The 22,765-nt window shown below is 41.6% G+C and overlaps 2 protein-coding genes across 2 annotated transcripts; both read left to right on the top strand.

Moving 5' to 3' along the window:
• The first annotated feature begins 11,988 nt into the window (after positions 1-11,988).
• On the top strand, positions 11,989-13,005 carry LOC143388860 (olfactory receptor 52D1-like). The gene has a single exon (XM_076842333.1). The coding sequence runs from the start codon at positions 11,989-11,991 to the stop codon at positions 13,003-13,005; it is 1,017 nt and encodes a 338-aa protein (XP_076698448.1).
• A 2,856-nt stretch (positions 13,006-15,861) lies between these two features.
• On the top strand, positions 15,862-22,338 carry LOC143388849 (olfactomedin-4-like). The gene is made up of 6 exons (XM_076842330.2): positions 15,862-15,930; positions 17,896-18,048; positions 18,901-19,125; positions 19,318-19,483; positions 19,876-20,035; positions 21,618-22,338. Exons 1-6 carry the CDS (start codon positions 15,862-15,864, stop codon positions 22,336-22,338), a joined length of 1,494 nt encoding a protein of 497 aa, XP_076698445.2.
• Positions 22,339-22,765: the final 427 nt, after the last annotated feature.

Raw genomic sequence — 22,765 nt, 5'->3', positions numbered from 1 at the left:
GCAGTGATAATGATTGAGAAATGTGTTAAAGCAGACACTGAAGAAGACAAAAAGCAGAAAGATCAGTGAGAAAGTTCTCATTTAGGAGATTCGCAGAAGGATACTTAGGACATTTATGATAATATTTTAACTATTGTGTATTTTGTGCTTCACTGTAATACCCTTTTAATCTCACTCCACCACCCTCCCCACAAAGCCCTTCAGCCGGAGTCTGCTATTAAGGAGTTCTATCAACAGCACTGTCAAGGGAATGAGGTAAATAGCATACATATGAATGAATGCCGGGGCCCTGGAGGTGGTGTTGGGAGAGGAGATTCCAGGTGCAAAGACACATTGAGAAAGTGAATTGTTGAACTAGCGCCAGGAGAGCACAGCCCCTGAAAATAGCTAGAGATCTGAAGAAAGGGTGGGGCTTCCCTAGCCCATAGACCTTAACCCAGTTCTAGACACTAAAGGAAAAATTTAACCTTGCTGTTTGAAGGGTTTTGTAGAGATTTATTTTATAGACTGTGGGTGAAAGAAAAAATCAACTATGAGAAGCAGTTTAATTTTGAGGAGGGAGACTGATGAAGGGGACAGAACCATACAGTAACATTTTTAGTAAGCTGCATTCAAATTCCTCAGAAATTAAAGTTTAGAAAATGCTATTTGTTGTGATCAAAAGGGATCTGAGGAGCATACTCACAGGCAATGTAGAGTTGACTGATCCCTCCCCTAATGATCTGGGCTCTGAGAGGTTGCTCTAGGGCATCTTGAGGCTTATGGGTATGGGGAGGTGTTTCTTGACTTCTTTCTCTACACCGCAGCAGAAGATCCTCCATTATCTAGTTTTTAGATCGAGTGCTTAGTTAAGAATCTATTTGAAAAATAGGATTTTTGCAATAAATCTTGTTTTGAAAATCATCCATTTTGTTAGGAAATATTTGTCAGTGCCTACTTTGGTCTAGCTATTACTTCAAGCATATAGGATTTGGAGAGTTGACAATGCAAAGGATGCTCTGCTTTGCTTCCACGGAACTTATATTCTAGGGACAGTGACAACTAAGCAAGAAAACAAAATAAAAAAAATCATTGCTTTAAAATAATGACAAAAAGATGTAAAGTAAAGCTGAACATGGGCAAGGAGAACAATGGTAGAGAAGAGAGCAAATACAGTCACTCAGGACTGAAAATGGCTTGACATGAATTGAGGACATAAACAAGGTCGTAGCCCAGTGAGCTTGGGGAGGGTCCAGGAGAGGAGTGACGAAGAAGAACAGGACTAGACCTGGTGAAACTGGCATTATCCAAACCTTGTTCTCACAAGAGAACACCTAGGCACACGGAAACTTTTCCAAGGCGCACAGCAAGAAAGTTATTAATGTAAAACTAGGATAAATTCTTCTATCTCCTTGTTTGGTGATAATCCCAATGAATATTCATAAGACTCATGCTTATGGAAATAGACTTCAAAGGAAAGAAAAAAAATCTACAAATATCACAACCTTTTTTTTTTTAAATTGTTGCTTTTAGTTGTAGTTGGACACAATGTCTTTATTTTATTTATTTATTTTGATGTGGTGGTGAGGACAGAATCCACTTGCCTTAGTCAGGCGTTCTACCACTAAACCACAACCCCAGCCCCCCACATGTTGTTGTCATAAAGTGTAGTTATCTTTTAAAATTCAGTTTTTGAAGTTATTTTTAATTTTAATTGTGAAATAATTGTGTGTATGGATATATATGTGTATATATATATAATAAAATAAAATATAGTATTATCATGCATGCACACATTGTGGAATGATTAAATCAGGTTTCACATGCTTATCTTTTCTTTGTGATAGGAACATTTAAAATCTATTCTTTCAGCAGTTATGAAGTATACAATAGCTTATTATTAACCATAAGCGCCATGCTATGTGATAAATCACCAGAACTTATTTCTCCTGTGGAACTAAAACTTTGTACCCTTTGTGTAACATCTCCTCTTTCCCTGCCACTTGCTGCTCCAGCCTCTGGTAACCACCATTCCACTCTACTTCTATGTGATCTCTGGATATCCTAAATTAGGCCACATCGGACTGTGTGAGGATTCTGTGCCAGCTTGCTAAAAATGTTCACAGTTACTATAATATTTTCTAGTGTTCTCTTATTCTTTTCTGGTAATTTCCACCTTGCTGAGAACATGGATTAGCTAAGAGCTGCTTTTTCTTTAAAGCTTTTATAAATAATAGATTCTGATCTAATTTGAAAGTACACATTCTATTCATCTCAGGAAGATCTCAAACACAAGATTATTCATCAACATGCAAGAATGGCTTCCATGAAAGAATAATGGACTAAAACTAAACCAAACCAAAACAAAGAAACCATTGCCCATGCCAGCTTCATTTCCTCCTCCCATTTTTTTTTTTTTATGTCTTGCCCAATTGTTTGCTATTATTTTCCCACTCTTCTTCCCAGGACCTTTCATATTTCTGTATCTATATGGCCTCTTTGCTGGTACTTTCTATATATTTTAATTTGTGTTTTTTTCATGGTACTGGGGATGGAACCTAAGGCCTTGTGCATGCTAGCCAGATCACTGAGCCATGCCCTCAGCCCTTGGTTCTTAGTTTTTATATGTCATTTTCTTAATAATTTTAGTGTTTGCTTTGTATCTCCAGGTTCACTAGTAAATGGAAAACGTAGATGATTGTATTTTTCAAATTATCAAATGTTTTTCTAATATTAGCTGCTATGTCATTATCTATAATAATTACTACTCCATTTTTTTTTACCTTAATTCCACCATGTTTAAAACTAAACATATCATTTTTTTTTTTCATTTAAAATCCTTCTCCTCTTTACTGTTCATGGGAGGAGAAAGCTGATAGGCCTATCTTCTTCCTCGTGCTCCAAATTCAGACTCATGGTTACTTGTCATGGCTTTTCTGTGGAGGTTGGTTGCTGATCTCCTGGTCATCATCATATCACAAATGAAATCACAATAAGTGAAATGAGAATAATTATAAAAGCATAGCAGGTAACTTTCCTATACACAAATTGTCTAATCCTATATGTATTTTCTTTGTGCAAATTTTTCTTATAGTAGATACTATATCAACGGGGAATTTTGACTTGTTTTATCTTCCCATGCTCAGAACTTTGTATAGTTTTCTACAAATGATGGGGATCAGCAAATGTGTCCCTCCCACTCTTTATTCCAGATTTTCTACATTAACCACATTTTGGGTCTTTGTTATTTCATTTTTGTCACCTTTGGGATTTTATTTCTACTCATCTTGTTACCCTGTCCCATTGTCCTAGCTTAAACCAGATACTTCCAATTTATACCTAGACCAAATATTGCATATATGCTCTATGTCCTAATCAATGACAACTAGATGTAGTTTCTGTGTTCAGAAGAATGATTTGGCTTATTGTAAATGAGTAATAGAAAAGATTTACAGTGTTTACCTTATAATAAAGGAGGCAGTTGATGATTTTTATGTCTTGTGTCTACATTTTGAACCTAGATTATTAGAATAAATCTACAGATAATTTCTCTGTCATAATTTCAGTCCAACAATATTCATAAAGTATTTATTTATCGCATGAAAGAAAATATGTACAAGCTGAGTAGATAAAATGGAGCCAGTGCACACACTCCTTGAAGCTAAGAAGCTTATAGCTTAGTGAGATGAGTAAACAGCATCTGTTGATAACCTACTTAGGTAATATCACTTTTCATATTGCAATGATTGGAGATTGGATGTTAGGGAAGCAAAAAGGAAGCATACTCTATTTCCTGGAGTCAAGAAATTCTTTCTGGAAGATCCCATTTCTATGATGCACCTTGAAGAATACAAAGAAGTTGAGCCTCAAAATAAAGCAAATGAGACCTGACAGCCAGAAGGAATTGCCTGAGCTCTGGTGGAAAGCCATGTACTTTAGAGATCTGCCCATCATGGGTAATGGAAGCATTGTCCCTATCAATAATGGCATTGCTTGAGGGGTTGAGCGGTCAGAAATATGGTGCTCATAAGCAAAGTTCTTAGTGAATATTGGCAACTGAGCAGAAGATCAGCAGAAGAGGTTTGTAAAACATCCTGCAGTTTAATGGCATCATTGGAATATGAAGGTTAATGATTAAACTCTCATCTTTTTTTTGTTCTCTCTTTCAATTAGTTTGTTCATATGTTTTGTTTGGTTAGATTTTGTTTTGCTATTATTAAGAATTGGGATCCTGTCTCACAAAGATCTATGGATAGTGATGAAAGAAATGATTTTAAAAAAATTCTATCATTTTGAGGACTTTTAAGAAATATTTTATCCAAAAAGAGTCAAGAAATTCCATATTTTCATTATTTACCCTCAATGTTTCTTAGTGGTCAGTTCCAACAATTTATTCTGTATATTTTTAGTTAACTTTAATTGACTTTAATGAAATAGATAGATTCCAAATTCTTAAATTTCCTGTTTTTTTCTTTTTGATGAAAAATAAAAACAAAACATTCTACTAAATTGGTAGGTTGTTCAGTGATAACTTTTTTTTGCTGATATGCAATATATAACATATCAATTATTTTATTGAAAATTAATAGAGTATTTTTGTCAATCTAATAAGCAAGATGCAAGCTCATTTGGCACATTATCTAAATATTGATATATGTGGTACTCTATCAAAAGATGCATCTAGGCTTTTAATAAGGGGTTTTCACTGTTTTACTCATCAATTTTTGTTTGACTATTGTTATTTTATAAAATATGTCAGATTATTCTGTAGAACTTCTTATATTTCAAACTTCTAACTTCTATATTTTCTTCTAAAACAACCCTGTTAAACATGTTATATGACAGTATTAAAAAAATTAAGAATCTCAAAAGTAGCCAAATAATAAAATCCAGCTATCCAAGTTACATTCTTAAAATTTGGGGCCAGTTTTCTTATTTCTTACAAACACTAAAAATTCAGTTCACAGGTTTAACTTCTCAGTAGTAATCTTCCCTTCAACAACCAACATTCCTTATCAGATACTAACTTTTTTTTTTTTATAATCAGTTTCCATGTTATCACACAATAAAGGGAATAATCTTGAAATTAACACATAAAGCTTTATATGATTCCCCACTTTGGTTACAGCATTAAATACATTATTAAGTTTCGTTGACTTATTTTTTTATATTAAAGTTTTTTATTACTTTCTGGTGCAAATTCTTCAATTTTGCTAGTTAACCAGTGAAGAATATTTACCTGTGCCTGTCATTGTTCCATCAGAACAAATAACCCTATCAACTTAAATATTACATTTGTTGACAGTGCATAATTCCTATTTTTTTCCTAATTTTACATATGGCTTGGCAAGTGAGTTGAAAAACTGACTTCTCCTTTTTTTTTTTTTTTTTTTTTTTTGGTACCAGGAATTGAGCCCAGAGGTGCTTAACCACTGAGTCACATCCCCAGTCCCTTTTGATTTAGAGAGAGGATCTCACTGAGTTGCTTAGGGCCCTGCTAAGTTGCTGAGACTGGCTTTGAACTCGAAATCCTCCTGCCTCAGGAGGATTATTAGTGTCTCCTTCATTAGTGTCTTGTTCAAATCACATATGTAATAAAATAATAATTATATTAACAGTATTAACAAATTGCAATGAAAAATGCTTTATGGACTTTATTCGTTCTGTGAGTTTGACTTCCATAGCATGAACTAATTCCTAGATATGTGAAAAAAAGTTATATTGTCATTAGAAGAAAGGCAGCCTAGAAGTAACAACAAGAAGTTGTGCAGTTCTCCCCTACCTGTTTCTCTTCCTCTGGAAGATGTTTTCCACAGTGTCATTTCTAGCAGTAAAATTAGAGGACATTGGCTGAATACATTGTCACATTCACACAGTGAAATAATATTGGCCACTGAAGCTATATTATAGAAAATATTGATTATGTTATTCAATAAAATTCTTAGCAGTTATTGATATCCACTGAAGCTATATTATAGAAAATATTGATTATGTTATTCAATAAAATTCTTAGCAGTTATTGATATCCACTCCTCCCACCCCCACAAAAAAAAAAAAAAGTTGCTCAGGCTGGATTCTTCATTGAGGATCTCAGGACTAAATCAATAGATATACATAGTGGGCTTGCTGCTTATAATCCCTGGGATCTACCAGAATAATTACTTCCCTAGATTATAATGTGTACACACACACACACACACACACACACACACACACACACTTCACAAGGATAAGGCCCAACAGGAGAGGGGATTATTGTGCCATTCTGGAATATCAAAACACATGGCCATAATTATATAGGAATATTTACTGTGGCACACCTCTGTAATCCTAGGTTCTTGGGAAGCCAAGTCAAAAGGATCATAAATTTCAGGTCAGCCTCAGCAACTTAGCAAGACCATGCCTCAAAATAAAAAATAAAAATGACTGGGGATGTAGCTCAGTGGTAAAGTGCCCCTGGGTTCAATCTCCAGTACCAAAAAAGAATAGTTTTATTGTTGATAAATTGTGAATTTCTTCTGTGAGTGTATGTGAAAACAGAATTTCATTCAAGCTAGGGACTAAAAACAAATATAAACTGTGGGTTACACATTTTAAAAGCTATTAAGTTGCTCTAAATGGGAGTATTGGGAGGTACTGTGTAACTAATATGTCTATTATTAAGGTACAGAAGTTTTTCTGTGTGGCTGCAGCAGGCACATTGGATAGGCAGCATATCTTTAAGCTGACTCTTCCCAAATTACATGTAATGTTGTGTTAATTCTCCTGCTAATTCTCAGGCACTGGTACTTCTGAACATCTGTATTGGACTCAGTGTGGAATAAATCCAGGTAGAGGCTGGGGGGTACCTTTTCAGGAGTCTCAAACCGTATCTAGGCACTCTTTTGGGTGCATGGTATATTAATTTTTACAACTACTTTTTTTTTTCAAACTTGCAATTTTTTATTTGTTCTTTTTAGTTATACATGCCAATAAAATATATTGTGGTAGATTATACATTCATAGAATATAACTTATTCTATTTAGGATTCCTATCTTGTGATTGTACATGATGTGGAGTTACCCTGATTGTGTATTCAAATATAAGGCCAAGAAAGTTATGAACGATTAATTCTACTGTCTTTCCTATTCCCCTCTCCTTTCCCTTTCCTTCATTTTCTTTTGTCTAACCCAGTGGTTTTATTCCCTTCCCCAACCTCCCTTGTTTTGGTTTACAACTACTTTTTTGGGAAGATAAACTAATCTTCATTGTACAGAGAAAAACTAAGCTCCCAAGGATTAAGGAGAATACCTAAGGCTACATAGTAGTGAATCTTTATTCAAAAGGCTTGGCTCTTTTCACCAAGGGTCTTTGACTTCTTATAGGGTTAAGAGGTGGAAACAATATTAAAGAATGGTAGCTGTCAGTTTTCAGATGGTAACTGGGTTTGTCATTTGGTGTAGAGCAAAGCCAGTCTCTGTCTGCGTTTGCTGCTACACCATCCAGTGGTTCTGCAGAGACCTCCCTGTCTGGTCTCTACATTTCTCCAGGCCCTGAGTATGCCAGGCACATAAAGCTGAGCCTCAGGAAAGCCCACAGAGATAATTTTGGATTTCTGCTCGGTCCTCCTTAACAGTTCAGCTGAGACTACTTAGGTTCTTAGTCCAGTAGGTGCTCAGTCCTTGTAGGGGCTCAGGTCCATGATCCTTAAGGTACTCACAAAAGAAGCCCATAAATTCCATTTTTCCACACCTGCTTTCTCCCAAGCTTGCCACAGGAACTACTTTGGAGTCTCCTAGGTCCCAGGTGTACAACTAGCTCAATGTTTAAGCTCGAGGAGCAAGGTCTGGAGAAGGATTGGTTGCAGAGAGACAGCATGCTCACTCCTCATTTTTAATCCCACCTCTACAGCATAGAAGTGAGACGTCCTTGTCACATTGGTAGTAGTAATTCCTTCACAAACATCAGTCACACCCCAGACACAGTTTGGGGATTCCTGAAAAAGTGTCTCCTAACCCCTACCTGGGCTTACTCCACACTGAGCCCAACACAGGTGGTCAAAAGTGCCAGTACTGGTGGGGCGCAGTGGCGCATCCCAACAGCTCCAGAGGCCAAGACAGGAGGATTGTGAGTTCAAAGCCAGGCTCAGCAACAGTGAGTGCTAAGCAACTCTGAGACCCTGTCTCTAAGTAAAATACAAAACAGGGCTGGGGGTGGGACTCAGTGGTTGAGTGCACCGAGTTCAATCCCCAGTACTAAAAAAAGCAAAAAAACAAACCAAATAAGTGCCAGTACTGGAGAAGATGCTCTCTTTGAATTTATAAAATGAGTTGTTCATACTTTTTTTCAAGGAACAAATAAAGCAGAGAACATTGAATAAAATTCCACTATTGGGTCACCTTGAACACTCTCCTCAGCCTGTCTGAGCTCAGGTTTACATTCACAGTGGAGAGTAGGAGATGGAAAGCTGATGTGCTATTGCCTATGAGGACTGAGGCTGAGTCACCCGGTTTCCTTTCTCTGTATCATTGTCTCAGGTTGGAGTGAGGAGGAAATGTGAGGTGTGGAGCCACCACCACATTCCCCATCTTATTTAGAAATAGTCTTATAATCAGTGTAATTCATCAATTTTATTTGCAAAGGAAATATTTTCTTTAATGCAATCCGATTTAATCAGGATCTTTCATTTTTTCCTTTAGTCCCACTTAAGAAAAAATTACATTCAAGATCATTCTACTTCCAAACAAACGTACATCAGTACTCAACTCATATTTTTTAAATTTAATATATATTAAAGGTCTGTTCATCGGATTATGGGTGGATTCAGGGAATAATAAAAATCCAAATTATAACAATAACAACATTTAACATGTGTTGGACATTTTCTGTATTGCAGGCACTATTGAGTCCCACATATTGCTTTAATATGTTATTTTGTTTAATTTTTGCAATTTTCCATGTAAAGTAGATGCATTTATTATTATCCTTAGTTTAGATATGAGAAAATTTTTGCTCAGAGAATTTGGGGATTCTATCCAAAGTCACACAGCTTTTATGTGGCAGAGCTAGGATTTGAGCCTAGATAATCTGGCTTTAGATTCTACTATGGATTTTATAACTGTGCTAAAATAAGAATAAACAAGAACAAAAAAATATAGCTTCATGCTGTTTTCATCAGTACCCTACCTCTTCTGAAATCAAGGTGAGACTATGTCTTCTGACTAAATCATGGTTCCAAGTGATTGATACATCCCAAATTCATTTTATGCATTCTTTTTCTGTTCCTTCTTTTCTCCTAGTGTAACTAGCTGCATTTACTGTATGTTCTTTGATGTTCTACTCTAACCTGGAGGGAATACCTTTTCCCTCAAGCCTTCTAGACAGGACTCAGTATATGAGCCACTCTGAGTAGAATGTCTCCAAGGAGAAAAACTCATCCTGGGAAGGATAAACTGAAGAAAGGAAAGATAGATGGTGACCTCACTGTGTGCTCTGGCCTTGAACCCTGTGGGGAAGAGGTAACAGATGGTCAGGGACAAGTCTCAGTCTTCATGGGCTCTTAGAGGTCTGTCTACCGTCAATGCTCCAAGGACCCAGGCTGGTAAAAAGGAGTTCATGTGTGAGCAGAGTTAAAACAAAAAGACACCCTTAGAGTAGGAATGGAAACCCAGAGGCATATGGCAATGTAGTGTCTGTGTGAGTGGCACAAGCATCTGCTTCTGAAGAAGAAAGATGCTGTCACATGAGGACCGAGGCAAAGAACCTGGGAGAAGAAACAGTCCTGGACTGGAATTCAAGAAATCTTGTTCTTGGTCACAGCTCTATGTGACTCTGTCTTTTTTGTGCATGGGTTTCTTGACCCTGGGAAGAAGCACAAGATAACATAACACATCTGCAGCAATATTACCATGATGGAGAAGATCCAAGACCCTGAGCCACAGCCCAGAGCCAGTCCTGTGCCCTGCAGCTCGGGGAGAGTGGAGATGCCTCTTTACTTCTCCTGCAACATGCCCCTGTCTGAACTGTGACTTGCAGAGGATGCTGGGCTGGTAAGGTCTGGACACAGTGACGGGGTAGGAGGCAGGAGAACAGAGCAGGCAGGTAGAAGATGAGGAGGATGCAGCTATGCCTGCAGAGAACCAGATAGGGAGCAGAGTGGAGGCTGGAGGGTGTGAGGAGGGTTCCCTGCTTCCCTCTCCCCACTTCCCTCAGGCTATGGGAGGAAATTTAAAGAAATGTATGCTACAGACATGGAGGAACTAGGGTAATCATCTGTGGAATTTTGCCAATGGGAAGTGTGCTAGTAGACCCACAACCTAGGTATAGGGCTTTCTTAAGAGGCCCTTGTTTGGGTGCAGGTTGTGCTTGCCCTGTGATTTTGGAAGAGGCATTCCCAGCTGCTGAGGGAGTTGATTCCTCTTTCCCTTTTAAAGACTGGGCCTGCCCTGTGGTAGGCTGGGCCATGGCAGGATATTTCCAGGGTCTAGAGAGGCCAGAAGGGCCCTGTCTTGAGCAAGTCAGGGCCAGGGCCCCTGACTGGACAAAGCCTCACCCTTTGTAAGGAACCTCAGGTACCTAAACCAATATGACTCCCCCATGGGAAGTCTATTCTGCTTGGAGGTGTCTCTGCAGGAGTCAGGGTGTGGGAATGTGGATGCGGCACAGGAGGCAGAGCTGCAGGGAGGGCTCTGAGGGGAGCTTAGTTCCTCACCCATTCTCTGCTCACCTGCCCCAGGTTCCTCAGTCTCAAGAAATTCAAAGACAAATCTGTGGTCCTCAGATAGAGCATGGAAACCCCATCTTACCTCAGATCCTTCTCCAGCCTGTTTTATTTATCCACTTAAACCCAGGTCAGTAAAGTCTGCCCTCCCTCCCACAATCACATTTTAACCTGACCGCCAATGGCACTGTCACCGTGGCATCTGATCTCTGTCCCTTCCTCTGCAGCCCAGACTTGATACTCTGTATCCTTGGTGGGCATCAAATTTTCCCAGGCTTATTTTTGTAGAACCAGAAGCATCTTCCCATGGGCAAAGAGCAGAGGAAAAGGGAGCCATGAAACGGAGTCAGAGGGTGGATGTCTGTATTGGTCAAAGAAGGGATTAAGTTTCATGAAGCAGGTACCTACAGCTAGAGGGAGGGGTGTCATGGGCAACTGGAAAATGTCGTGGACAGAGTGGGAGGGACATAATGTTTGGGAGAGTGGTTTCCGAGCTAAAACAAACAAATAACAAACACACAAAACCTTCCAGAAATGGATCATGGGATCATGAAACAAGAGTTTTGTCTGAGCATCTGTCAGTGAATGGATTGAAAAATAGCCATAGCTTATTTCCTTCCCCCTGACTTACATGTCCCCTAGGGTGCAGGGAACACAGGTGCTGTGCTACCATTGCATGGATTAGACTTAGATAATATGAATGACTTCCCATGTGTCTAGGTTGATGTGGGGACATTTCATCCTGAAGAAAGGACTTTCATAAGATAGTCTCCCCTGTGAGGCCATGACAATGTTTCCAGGACTAGAGGAGCCAGTACGGCCCTGTGGTAAGCGGGGCAGGGCCAGGCCCCATGACTAGGTAAAACCTCACACTTCAGAAGGAAGCTCAGGTTTCTAAACCGATAAGCCTCTCCCATGGGAAAGTCTAGTCTGTGCTTGGATGTGCCTCATCTCTGCAGGAGTCAGGATGTGGGGATGTGAGTGAGGCAGGATGTTTAGTCAGATGAGGTTTGGCTCAAATCTTAGCTCTTATTTACTACCTGTGTGATTGGGAGTATGTTAACATCTCAGAAACCAATTCTTTCATGAACCATACAGGAATGTTAGTGAGCCCACAAAATTGTTAGGAAATCATTGTTCAGTGTATGACAGATCCCATAACAGTGCCTGATTTGGAGTTCAGAAAATGCTACAGCATCTTAACCCCTCATCCTTGCCCCTACCTCACTATAATCTCAGTAACACTGGCAATTGCCTCTCACATGCCCCATTTGTGCCCTGCAGGTACAGAGCCGGGTGAAACCAGGAAATGGAGCTGGATCCTTCCCTGCCTGCTGTCAATCAGACTGTGCTAGTCTCTGCCCCTGGACCCTTTGTCCTGCTGGGGGTGCCGGGACTGGAGGCCTTGCATGCATGGCTGTCTGTGCCTGTGTGCCTGCTGTACATGGCAGCTTTGGTAGGGAATGTCCTTTTACTGGGACTGGTAGCAGTGGACAAGGCACTCCGGGCTCCCATGTACCAACTGCTGGGGCTTCTGGCAGCTGCTGACTTGATTCTGGCCACATCCACAGTGCCCAAAGCCCTGGCTGTGCTCTGGGGTTTGTCAGATGAGATCTCCTTTGGGGCCTGTCTAGCTCAGCTCTTTGTTGCCCATGTGGCCTTCATTGCTGAATCCTCAGTGTTGCTGGCCATGGCTGTGGACCGCTATGTGGCCATTTGCCAGCCTCTGCGCTATGGGGCCTTGCTGACCCAGCGTGTGGTAGGCATGGTGGCTATAGCTGCAGTGGCTCGCGGTTCCTGTGTCATGGTGCCCCCTGTGGTTCTGCTTCAAAGACTGCCTTACTGTGGGCAGCGGGCCCTGCCTCACACCTACTGTGAGCATATGGGTGTGGCTCGCCTGGCATGTGGTGACACACGCCCCAACATCTGGTATGGACTGGCCACCACACTGCTCTCCCCGTGCCTGGACCTAGGGCTCATAGGTGCTTCCTATGTCCTTATTCTCCGTGCTGTCTGCCGCCTGCCATCCCATGGTGCCCGCTACAAGGCCCTGGGTACCTGTGGGGCGCATGCCAGTGTCATTGTTCTTTTCTACACACCTGCCCTCTTCTCTTTCCTGGCTCACCGTTTTGGCCACCACACAGTGCCTGGCCACATCCACATCCTACTTGCTAATCTCTACGTGGTGGTTCCCCCAGCCCTTAACCCTGTAGTCTATGGAGTACGGACCCAGCAGATTGCTCAGAGGCTTAGGCACTTGCTTCAGCTCTTCTGGGCAGGGGCAGTGAGGAAGGTGGACCCCGAGAGGGTATCCCCACAGGAATGAAGGTGCTCTCTCAGATGGCCAAACAGTGCTACAGGACTCATCTCTGACCAAGGCGTCTCCACCTTCTGCCCCTAGGTGGCCCTTTACTTGTGCCAACCCATTACCCCATTGTCACCTCCCAGGCATGGGTACACTGGACTAACCTCTGCAGGCTTGGCTCTACCTGCAGTCTACTCCCACTTTTTATGACTCTATTCACTGCTGGGAGCCATCAGCCAAGTAGGTATGACAAATTCCTTGCCAGCTTACTCCCATGCTGTCTAGTGGAAGGACTTCTGAAAGGTGACCTTGCTCAAGGACCAGGGCAGGATCCGTGTTTAGGGTGTTCCCCCTTTAGAATAGGGCAGTTTAGCATAATAGGAGAGTAGGGTGTTTCCCCTTTAGAATAGGGTGGTTTAGTAATAGGAGATTAGGGTGTTCCTCTTTTGGAATAGGGCGTATCCTGCTGCTGAGTTCCTCTTGAGTGCTTAGGGTCAGACAGTATTTTTTGAGAGACAGAAGCCCATGCGGTGTGGATTTAGGCAGGAGAGGATTTGGGCAGAGAACGGAGTGGATTTGGGCAGAGAACGTGGATTCCCCCAGAACGTGTTTGTAGACGGCCGGTGTGAGTTCGGGAATAAAGAATTGCTGTTTGAATCTACAAGCTGTGTGGAGGCTCGTGATTTGTGCCCAGCCAGAGACTGCGGCAATTCACCTCCATAGATAGATCCCAAACATATAGAAGGAGTCAGGCCTGAACTGTGACAGACACGGAAGCTCAGCCTGTGGTGGAGGATCTTGCTTTTCTCCATCATTCTACCCAAACAGAGCCAGAATAGTGCGAAGCAGTTCAAGTGGGGCCTTTGTACCATGTGTGGAACTAAATGGGAATTCCATGCTTGCTGGTGGAATGAAGATGAGACGGGCTGGAGAAATGGTACGATCTGAATAAAATGGAACACAAAAAAACTAACTTGGTTTCTGACCTGATTGTTACCTAGGGCTCTGTGTATCTGGGAAGAGAGTAGACACTACTGTGGCTATCTCCCTAAGCTGTCTCCCATCTTTGATCAGAGACTGAGGCTATTCCTGTTTTGTGCCACTGACTAGTTGTAGTTGGTAATAAATGGGAAGATGACTCCGACACCTGATGTCATGCTCCATGCTCTATCTATTCTCCTACTTTTCCTTCCCACCATCTCTTCCTCCATAAGGTGCCACAGATATAGTGAGACCTGCCTGGACACTGATGGACAGGTTTCCTACTCTGTACACTTTAGGTTTTCCAACCCACTGTCTGTCTCCCTGGGCTAGAAGAATTGATGGAAAATGAATCTCTGGCCTTGGGCTGGGATTCAGAGGATGAGAATCTGTAAAGCAAGATGGAAATATCTCTCACCAAGGATTTCCAAGAAGAGCCCTGAGTCTGTCTTCCTGTGGTCTTATATTCACCTAAGCTTTTCAATTCTTTCCCAGAAGGGGAAGTATGGGATCCATATGCCTTTTTTTTTTATTCCTACTAATCATATGCCAGGGAGGTAATCTCAAATGATGATGTGAATAAGCAGAGGACATTTGTGCTAAGTGGCTATAGTATCTGAAGTTGGGGTTACTATGAAAAGAAGAGAAGCAACAAATAGCATAGCAGAGCTATAGAAACTATATTCCCCAACAGAAAACAGGGATGAGCTAGGTGCAGTGGCCTGTAATCCTAGTGGCTCAGGAGATGAGGCAGGAGAATTGCGAGTTTAAAACCACCCTCATCAAATTAGCAAGATCCTAAGCAACTTAGTGGACCCTGTCTCTAAGTTAAAAAGAAAATTATATATATAAGACTGGTGATGTGGCTCAGTGGTTAAAAGCCTCTGAATATAATCCCCAGTACCATAAAAAAGAAAGAAGAAAAAAGAAAAGAAAACTGGGATGATATACATACACTCTTCATAGGAAATACCTACTTTCATAGGAAATCTGGCATCTCCGCTGCATGTCTCAGTGCCAAAGAGGTATTCATGTGAGATGGTAGAGGATGAGAGAGTAATTTAGGGCGATCATCACTAAGAAAACTGACCCATGATACCTTGTCCAGGTGTTAGGAGCCAAACTCTTGCTTTTCTTTAGAGATATCCAGAGAACTTGGAGGCCAGATGACTTGAGGCTCAATAACTTCCTGCAGCAGATTAGAAAATATTTTGGGGATTTTCTTGGAGGACCAACAGTAGAGGCTGAAAGCATCAAGACTAAGGGAACTAGGGGAGTATCTGAATAATGAAGTGGGATGGAAAATTTAGAGTACCTAGGAGAATGGAGGAGGCAAATTGCTAGAGGTGAGGGAGGGTATGTAACAGAGCATTCCAGCACAGCATTGCTGAAGCAACCCCTCCCACCCCAGGTCTTCCTTTGGCCCTCCACTTTGGCACTGATACAAGGGCACAAAGTTAAGTAAATGGCTTTTGTCCTCAAGATTGAACAGGTAGAGCTGCATTTCCTTTTAGAGTCTTTCCTTCCTTAAAGTTGAGGGAAAGATCATAATCCCTCCTGAAAAGGACCCATGCCAGGCACCCCCCAGGATGTCTCAGTTTTTTCTTAATCTGTTTGGAGAAGAGGGCCTGGCAGGGTGGGAACAGAGCTCAGCCAGGGGATGAACAAGGAAGGCCCCATTTGTAGTGGGAATCCTATTTCCTCTCATGTTTGGAGGAGGTACCAGTCTGTCATAATCCTCTTCTCAACCAATCCAGCCTCCCTGTATCTTCTTAATGCTCAGCACTTTCAGATGTTGAAATCTTTGTCCCCTCCTCCTGAGGTTATTCATTTTCACTGGTGATAAATCCGAGGGGAGCCCCAAGGACTTACTGCGCTTCTGCAGGAAGAGCAAGAATGCAGCCTGTCCTAACTCTTCTGGCCACTTTACTGCTGCTGCCCCTAGTGCTCCTAGGACAGCCTCAGGTACAGGCAGAGGGTGGAGGGATCTCAAGCAGGTAGGGAGATGGTTCTGTACTTTGGGCTGGCTTCCTTCTCTATTGTGATTCTGCTCAAGAATCCCTTAATCCTTGGAGAGAGTGAAAATAGAGAGAATTAGGGGGGAAAAGGAGGATGGGACATCATTTTGTTTTGATTTTCCCGTGGCTTGTATGGGCATAGGATGTAAGAGAGAAGAGAATGGCAAAGGAAATAGAGAACTAACATGCTATCTAACATGCCAAATTATGAGGCTTCATTCTCTACAAACCTGTCACCTTCTTCCTGTGCTAAGGGTACTGGAGCTAATGGTGGCTAGATCAGGTATAGCAAACTATGCAATATTTGTTTCATTATCCCAACAAAGTTCAACTATTGGGTTGGAATTTGTAAGCTGAATATATAACCAGAGTAGGTTATTGTTTATAGGACCAGAAAAGCTATGTGTGGGTCTTCTCTGAGAAGTATAGAGGCCACATATTTAATTCTAGAAGATTTGGTAAGAAACCCCAGCTAGTGCCACAGGTCTAATTTAAAAATTGGGAAGGAGTCTTTAATCTAGTGCTTGCTCATCCAGTTTCAAAATGGGTGTGAAAAATTGGACCTTGAGAATTATAATAAAATAAGGACTCATATGCAGGTAAGCACTATTCCAAGTGTTTTACAAAAATTTTTATCTATCTATCTATTAAACATTCTTAAAGTAAAACTATAAGACAAATGACATAATTTCTACCATTGTACACCCCAAAACACTGGGACCCCAAAAATAAGTAGCCAACCCAACATCAAGAGCTAAAATTAGAATCTAGGAATTCTGGTTATAGAATTAATGGGTTTGGGATTTATGTGAGTATGAAAGTGATATGAGAGGCAAGAAGACCTCCAAATAATGCATATCTTAGCCCTAGAACATTCTTCTTTGTTCTACTGATCTGAGACAAGGGATCTGCCTCCCACCCACACTCTTTTGGCCTGTACTACATACTCACCTCAACATAGGTCAGAGCTCTTTAGCTTCCCTAGGTGTAAGAGCACAGGATCTCGAATAAACATGAAACCTAAGGGCAGATTGCATTCTCAATACTTATTAATCATGTGGCTTCATAAGGTATTTTTAAAGTCTCAGACTCCTCTCATTTTCCAAATACAAAATATGTTTTGCAGTTCACTTCATGTCACATTTCTGTGAATGTTAATCGAGAATATTTGTCAAGAATCTGATGATTCATGGTGCTATTACTGATGATTCCCTTCATTGATGATTAGGAACTCTCTTTACCTGGTGTCTTTAAGACAAGGTGAAGTTGTGGGAAGTGGTCAAATCCCTAGAGTGGCGATATTTTGAGACAGGATTTAGCTCCTTAAGTCTCTCCCCCTAACATTTCTCTGAAAGCTAGCTTTGCTGTCTTGTATACAGCCTTAAGGAAAATTGACTTCCAGCTATGCAAACTGCAGCTAGATCCAGCCAGTACGGAGGTAGGGTGAGGATGGCTTAACCAATAGGCGCTAGAAGAGTACTGAAGCTTCAATTATGGGAAATTAAAAGATGAAGACTAGGCCAGGTGTGGTGACTCAGACCTACTATCTCAGCTACTTGAGAAACTAAGTGTGGAGGATCACAAATTCAAGGCCAGCCTGGGAAAGTTAATGAGATCCTTTCTCATAAATAAATAAATAAGTAAGTAAGTAAATAAATAAATAAATGCCAGGGATAATATAGTTTAGTGATAGGGCACCCCTGGGTTCAACCTCGGTCGCCCCCCAAAATACTCAAACCCCTGATAGAGGTATATCCATAAGTCAAGAAGAACCCCCCCGAGTGAAGAAAGAACTCTTCTCTGGCACTCCAGAGCAGGTTCAGTTTCTTCTCCTGCCTCAGGTTTGTAAACAGCATGTTGTAGTCCAATATACTTCATTCCACTTAGTGTGCCCATGCCTATGCTTTTGCAGCTGGTGAGAAATTTGTCAAACTCTATGAATGAGAGTGGCACATGCCATTGTGTGGTTCACCTGCCCAACAGCTCGGTCCTTCTGCAGCAGCTGGAACAACTACAAAGTATGGCAAAGGAGCTCATTGGCGAGTATGAACAGCAGCTGCTCAGGGTGAGTGCTGAAGCTGTGTGCCTGGGATGGAGCTTGGACTTATCCAAACACAGCCTCCTTTAGATCCAGTATGGGGTTGTGTCCTGGCAGTAGAGAAGAAACTGGAAGAAACACAGTCCTTATCTTTGAAATGAATCCTTAGATTAAATGTAAAATTAGGAACTTTTCTTGAGATTTCCCAACAGCAGAAACAGTATAGAAAGGTTTCTGTAGGGGTGCTTCTTACATCAATGAATGAATTAATACATATGGGTACCTGGAAGATGAGCAGGGGAAAATCTGGGCTCAAGTATAGACTAGTCAAAGGTGTCAAATGAAATGGGCAATGCAAAGGAACCAGAGACAAGTTGAGTTGAAGAGTTAAAATGAGAACACTGGGTGGAAGGACTTTTGGGTTGGACTGGCAAGCTTAGGGTTGTTTTTATAACAAGGATGAGTGAACAGAAGTGCTGTGTCCGAAGTGTGATATGGTCAGTTACTTAGTGTATCTTCAGTTGTTGAGTTTCTGGGGAAGCTTGAGAGATGCGGCCAACTGGAAGTTGGGAGTCCTTCCATTCATTCTTTCACTCACCAAACCAGTTCTCAGGGGTGGCTATAACCAGGGTAGGGAAAAAAAAAATACCTGGTGTGGGGTAAGAAGTCTTTTCTTGCAGGGAAAAGAATATGAGTGTCCTCAGCTGTGAAACAGGGGTAATGCTAATTGCCCACCTAAAGGACTGAATAGGAGCAAGTAAGATGATACACATGAGAGTGATTTGTAAGCTGTATGGCTCTGGGAGGAGGTGAATGGGTGGGAAGAGACCTGGGGAGTTGACCTTTGGAAGAACTGCCTGTCCATCTCCGCATGTTCAGGCCAGCAAGTATGCATGTGCCATTGAAGAGCAAGAAAACCAGGCACTGGAAATAAGCCAAACACAGGAGATCAGGAATCCCAATACCATTACCTCCCTCTATGAGACACCGGCCTTCAATCTGCTGCTCCTGGAGCTGGAGGGAGCACAAGCGTTGACAACTGAGCTCAAGACCAAGGCAGGAGCTTGTAGGGCTGCAGACCTTCTTCACCAACTCCAGGAGCAGGTACGTATAGATTAATGAACCCCCCCTTCCTTTCACAGCCCCCTGTTTTTTGAACCTCACATATTTGAAATTTTTCAAAACTGATTCTTGTTTGAGGAGAAAAAAAATCTCAGAGATGAAAAATAGGAGAGTCTGAATTCAGTTCTTAAGTTCAGATCTATTATCCACATTCCTGGTGTCTCATTTCCTCAGGTGACGAATGCCAGTCTCTCCCTCAAGCTTCTGGCTGACTCTGACCAGCGCAGCTTCAGAGCTCTCCAACAGGAGGTGGATGTACTCCAAGGCCGGCTAAATGAGTGTGAGAGGGAAAAGGAACAAGAGCAGGCTTCCAGACACCCTGGTCCACCCCTGCCCCCTGGTGAGTACACAAACTCAATTTCTCAAGATTTTGTTTGCCCAGCAATAAGTGCTGAGAGTGCAGAGTTGCAATAGAGATGTAGATGGGAACTAAATCTTTAATTTCCTTGTTTACCCCGCCCCACCCCACACACATACCTTTTGTGACACTGGTAGATGCAGAACACAAACTAGTATACTTTTACCCAAGGATGATACAAAACATATGAACACCTCATAATTACACATACACACTGATCTCTATTTATGCAAAATTGACCTGTTTCTGTACCTGCATATGCACTGGGGTATAGGCACACAGTATATGTAGACAGGGTCATTATTTTTAACATTCTTCTCTCTCTGGATTGTATACTTTGCACATAGCTCAGACCTTTCCTGCCTTACCTCTAGGTTCTTGTGCCCATGGAGGACTCCAGAAAGTTGGTAGACCCCTTGTGTTGCAGCTCAATTGGAGAGGCATCTCACACAAGGCAGGTGCTTGGGGCCGAGATTCAGCTCCCAGTCCAGACTCTCCCCTTTACTGGGTGGCCCCACTGTGTGCAGATGGCAGGTGAGTCCTGGATGACAGTTTGCTGCAACCAGGTTCATTCTACATGTTCCCTCCCCTTTCCTTTGCAGGTTTCTTTGTAGAACCAGTCCAGCTTCCTCAATTTTAGGTGTGTTCCTGGAAATATCTGTTCTAGACCTAAGAAGTCACCTCTTAACATTCTTCTTAAGAGATAAGTTTGGCCCAGACTTCCATGAGCTTCCTTCAAAAAATCCACTATCTGAATTTTTAAAAATCTTATTATGACTCAAAGATGATTCCATTATGTAGTCTGATCCTATCTCAAGGACAAATTATTCTATACTTGACCTTAGAATCCCAACTTCCTGCTTAGAAGAAATTTACAGAATGATCCTGACCAACCTTAAGACTTAGAGTTAAGCTGGTCTGAATTTAATTCTCAGCACTGCTACTTAAGCTAAGTGATCTTGGAGAAATGGACTTTTTTCATCATTTTTAAAATGAGGATAATATGTGAGAACATTATATGGACTGATGAATATTTGTTGGATAAAAGAAAGGCTAAATGAATAGATGAAGGAGCCCTTCAATCTGTCAGTCTGATTAGGGAGGTAGGCACAACTCACTGAGAGTTTGAAGTCAGTATATGCGGATATGTGGTGTGGAATCAATTGGGTAGAAGCTCATAGGAAGTAGAGATAAATGTGGGTTGAACCAGTCATTGAAGAATCCAGTTGCATCTTATCTCAGAAGGATTAGCCTTAGTGATAATAATGCTCCTCAAGTCCTATAAACATTTGGTAGCATATTAAATACATCAATACGCCTTTGCTCTTTGAATCTTCTGAAAATTCTTGTTAAGTCCTACTGCCCAGTGTTAAGAAATAAGATATTCAAAACTTGAATAATTTAAGGAACTTTCCAGAGTGATCTTCTGAATACAGCTTCAGAACTGTCCTGTTACACTATACCTGCATCTCAAAGGCAGGTGAAAGGCAGTGGAGTCTAGGTACAGAAAAGTGTCCATAAGAAGAATACAGTAATATCTTATCATTGGTTAAATGCCTGCCATGAGATGCTGTACTATTGTTTTTCCTTTGCATTATTCCAATGCCTTCCATCAATCAATGAAGTAGATTCTTTTGTTGTTGCTTTCACAGATATAAGTAACAAGCTAGGGGCAGAGGGTGTAGCTCAGTGACACAGCACTTGTCTATTATGTGTGAAGCCCCAGGTAGAATCCCCAGCACTGCAAAAACAAAAAAACAACAAAAAAAGAAAATTTATAATTTGTGTCAACTTGAGCAAAGTTGACTTAGCCCCCTAATATGAAAGGATAAAATCTACCTTACAGTGGCTTTATTATAATTAAACAAGATAATGCATATTCAATGATTAACAGGCACTGTAGCTGTTGTTTTTATTACTGTTATTTTCACAGTTATTGATTTTGTCATGGTATATAAGAAGTAAAAGAAGATGAATTAAAACTCAATTCTATTTGGCTCCTAAGTCCCTGTTATTAATTGGTCCACTAACCTGCCCATTTTTATAGCACTTTATTATCCTGTTCATTGCTGTCACCTAATGGTCTGATGTGTGTGTGTGGGGGTGCTTGGCCTAGGTACTTTGACTACTATCGGCTGCACAAGTCCTATGATGACCTGGTGATGCTAAAGAACTATGAGCAGTGGAAGATGGGCTATGGTGATGGCAGTGGCAATACTGTGTACAAGAAGTTCATGTACTTTAACTACTATGGCACGAGTGACATGGCCAAAGTGGACCTTTCCTCCAACCCCCTCGTGCTGCAGCACCCATTGCCTGGTGCTACCTACAATAACCGCTTCTCCTATGCTAGTGTGCCTTGGAAGGACTTAGATTTTGCTGGTGATGAGAAGGGGCTGTGGGTGCTCTATGCCACTGAGGAGAGCAAGGGCAACCTGGTTGTGAGTCGTCTCAATGCCAGCACCCTAGAAGTAGAGGAATCCTGGCGCACCAGCCAGTACAAGCCAGCCCTGTCGGGGGCCTTCATGGCCTGTGGTGTTCTCTATGCCTTACGCTCACTGAGCACTCGCCAAGAGGAGATCTTTTATGCTTTTGATACCACCAATGGGCAGGAGCGCCACCTCAGCATCCTGTTGGACAAGATGCTGGAAATGCTGCATGGCATCAATTACTCCCCCTCGGACCACAGGCTCCATGTCTACAATGATGGTTACCTAATGTATTATGACCTCACCTTCCTGACACTGAAGCACACACTCTCTAGACCAGCTGCCAAAAGGCCCTCTGGGGATCGTGCTCCACCCAGAGTTGTCAAATCCAAGCCTTCTGGGTCCTGAGACCTCAGACTAGGCAGGGCATTGGAAGAAGTGTATCCTTTTTCTCATTTCTAGAAGGACCACCCTCCAAAATGGTCTTAGACGCTAAGTGATTAAGAAACCTGATTCTATGTGGCTAATTCTTTATGTAATTCATATTTCAATCAATACATTAAGGTTCCATTTAATAATAGTCTTTGAAGTTTTGCTTGAGAAACAAGTAGTAGAGAATATATTTTGCAGGCACCGGACCCTGGGTTCAATCTCAATCATGATGGTGAGAGAGAAATAGTCTTTTCAATTCCTAGCACGTGAGTGCACACACACACACACACACACACACACACACTCTGTCTCTCTCTCTCTCTCTCTCTCTCTCTCTCTCTCTCACATACACACACACACACACTTAGCTAGGAAAATGATACCCACTCATTCTGATAGTTTG

The sequence above is a fragment of the Callospermophilus lateralis genome, chromosome 2, assembly GCF_048772815.1.
Source record: "Callospermophilus lateralis isolate mCalLat2 chromosome 2, mCalLat2.hap1, whole genome shotgun sequence".
Lineage (NCBI taxonomy): Eukaryota > Metazoa > Chordata > Mammalia > Rodentia > Sciuridae > Callospermophilus > Callospermophilus lateralis.
Note: the sequence above shows the minus strand (reverse complement) of the source record. Positions and strands in the feature narration are given on the sequence as shown.

Coding starts and splice junctions, on each gene's coding strand:
- LOC143388849 (XM_076842330.2), top strand. CDS start 15,862: ATGCAGCCTGTCCTAACTCTTCTGGCCACTTTACTGCTGCTGCCCCTA. Junction 18,049..18,900: donor ATGAACAGCAGCTGCTCAGG/GTGAGTGCTGAA, acceptor CCGCATGTTCAG/GCCAGCAAGTATGCATGTGC. Junction 19,126..19,317: donor TTCACCAACTCCAGGAGCAG/GTACGTATAGAT, acceptor TCATTTCCTCAG/GTGACGAATGCCAGTCTCTC.
- LOC143388860 (XM_076842333.1), top strand. CDS start 11,989: ATGGAGCTGGATCCTTCCCTGCCTGCTGTCAATCAGACTGTGCTAGTC.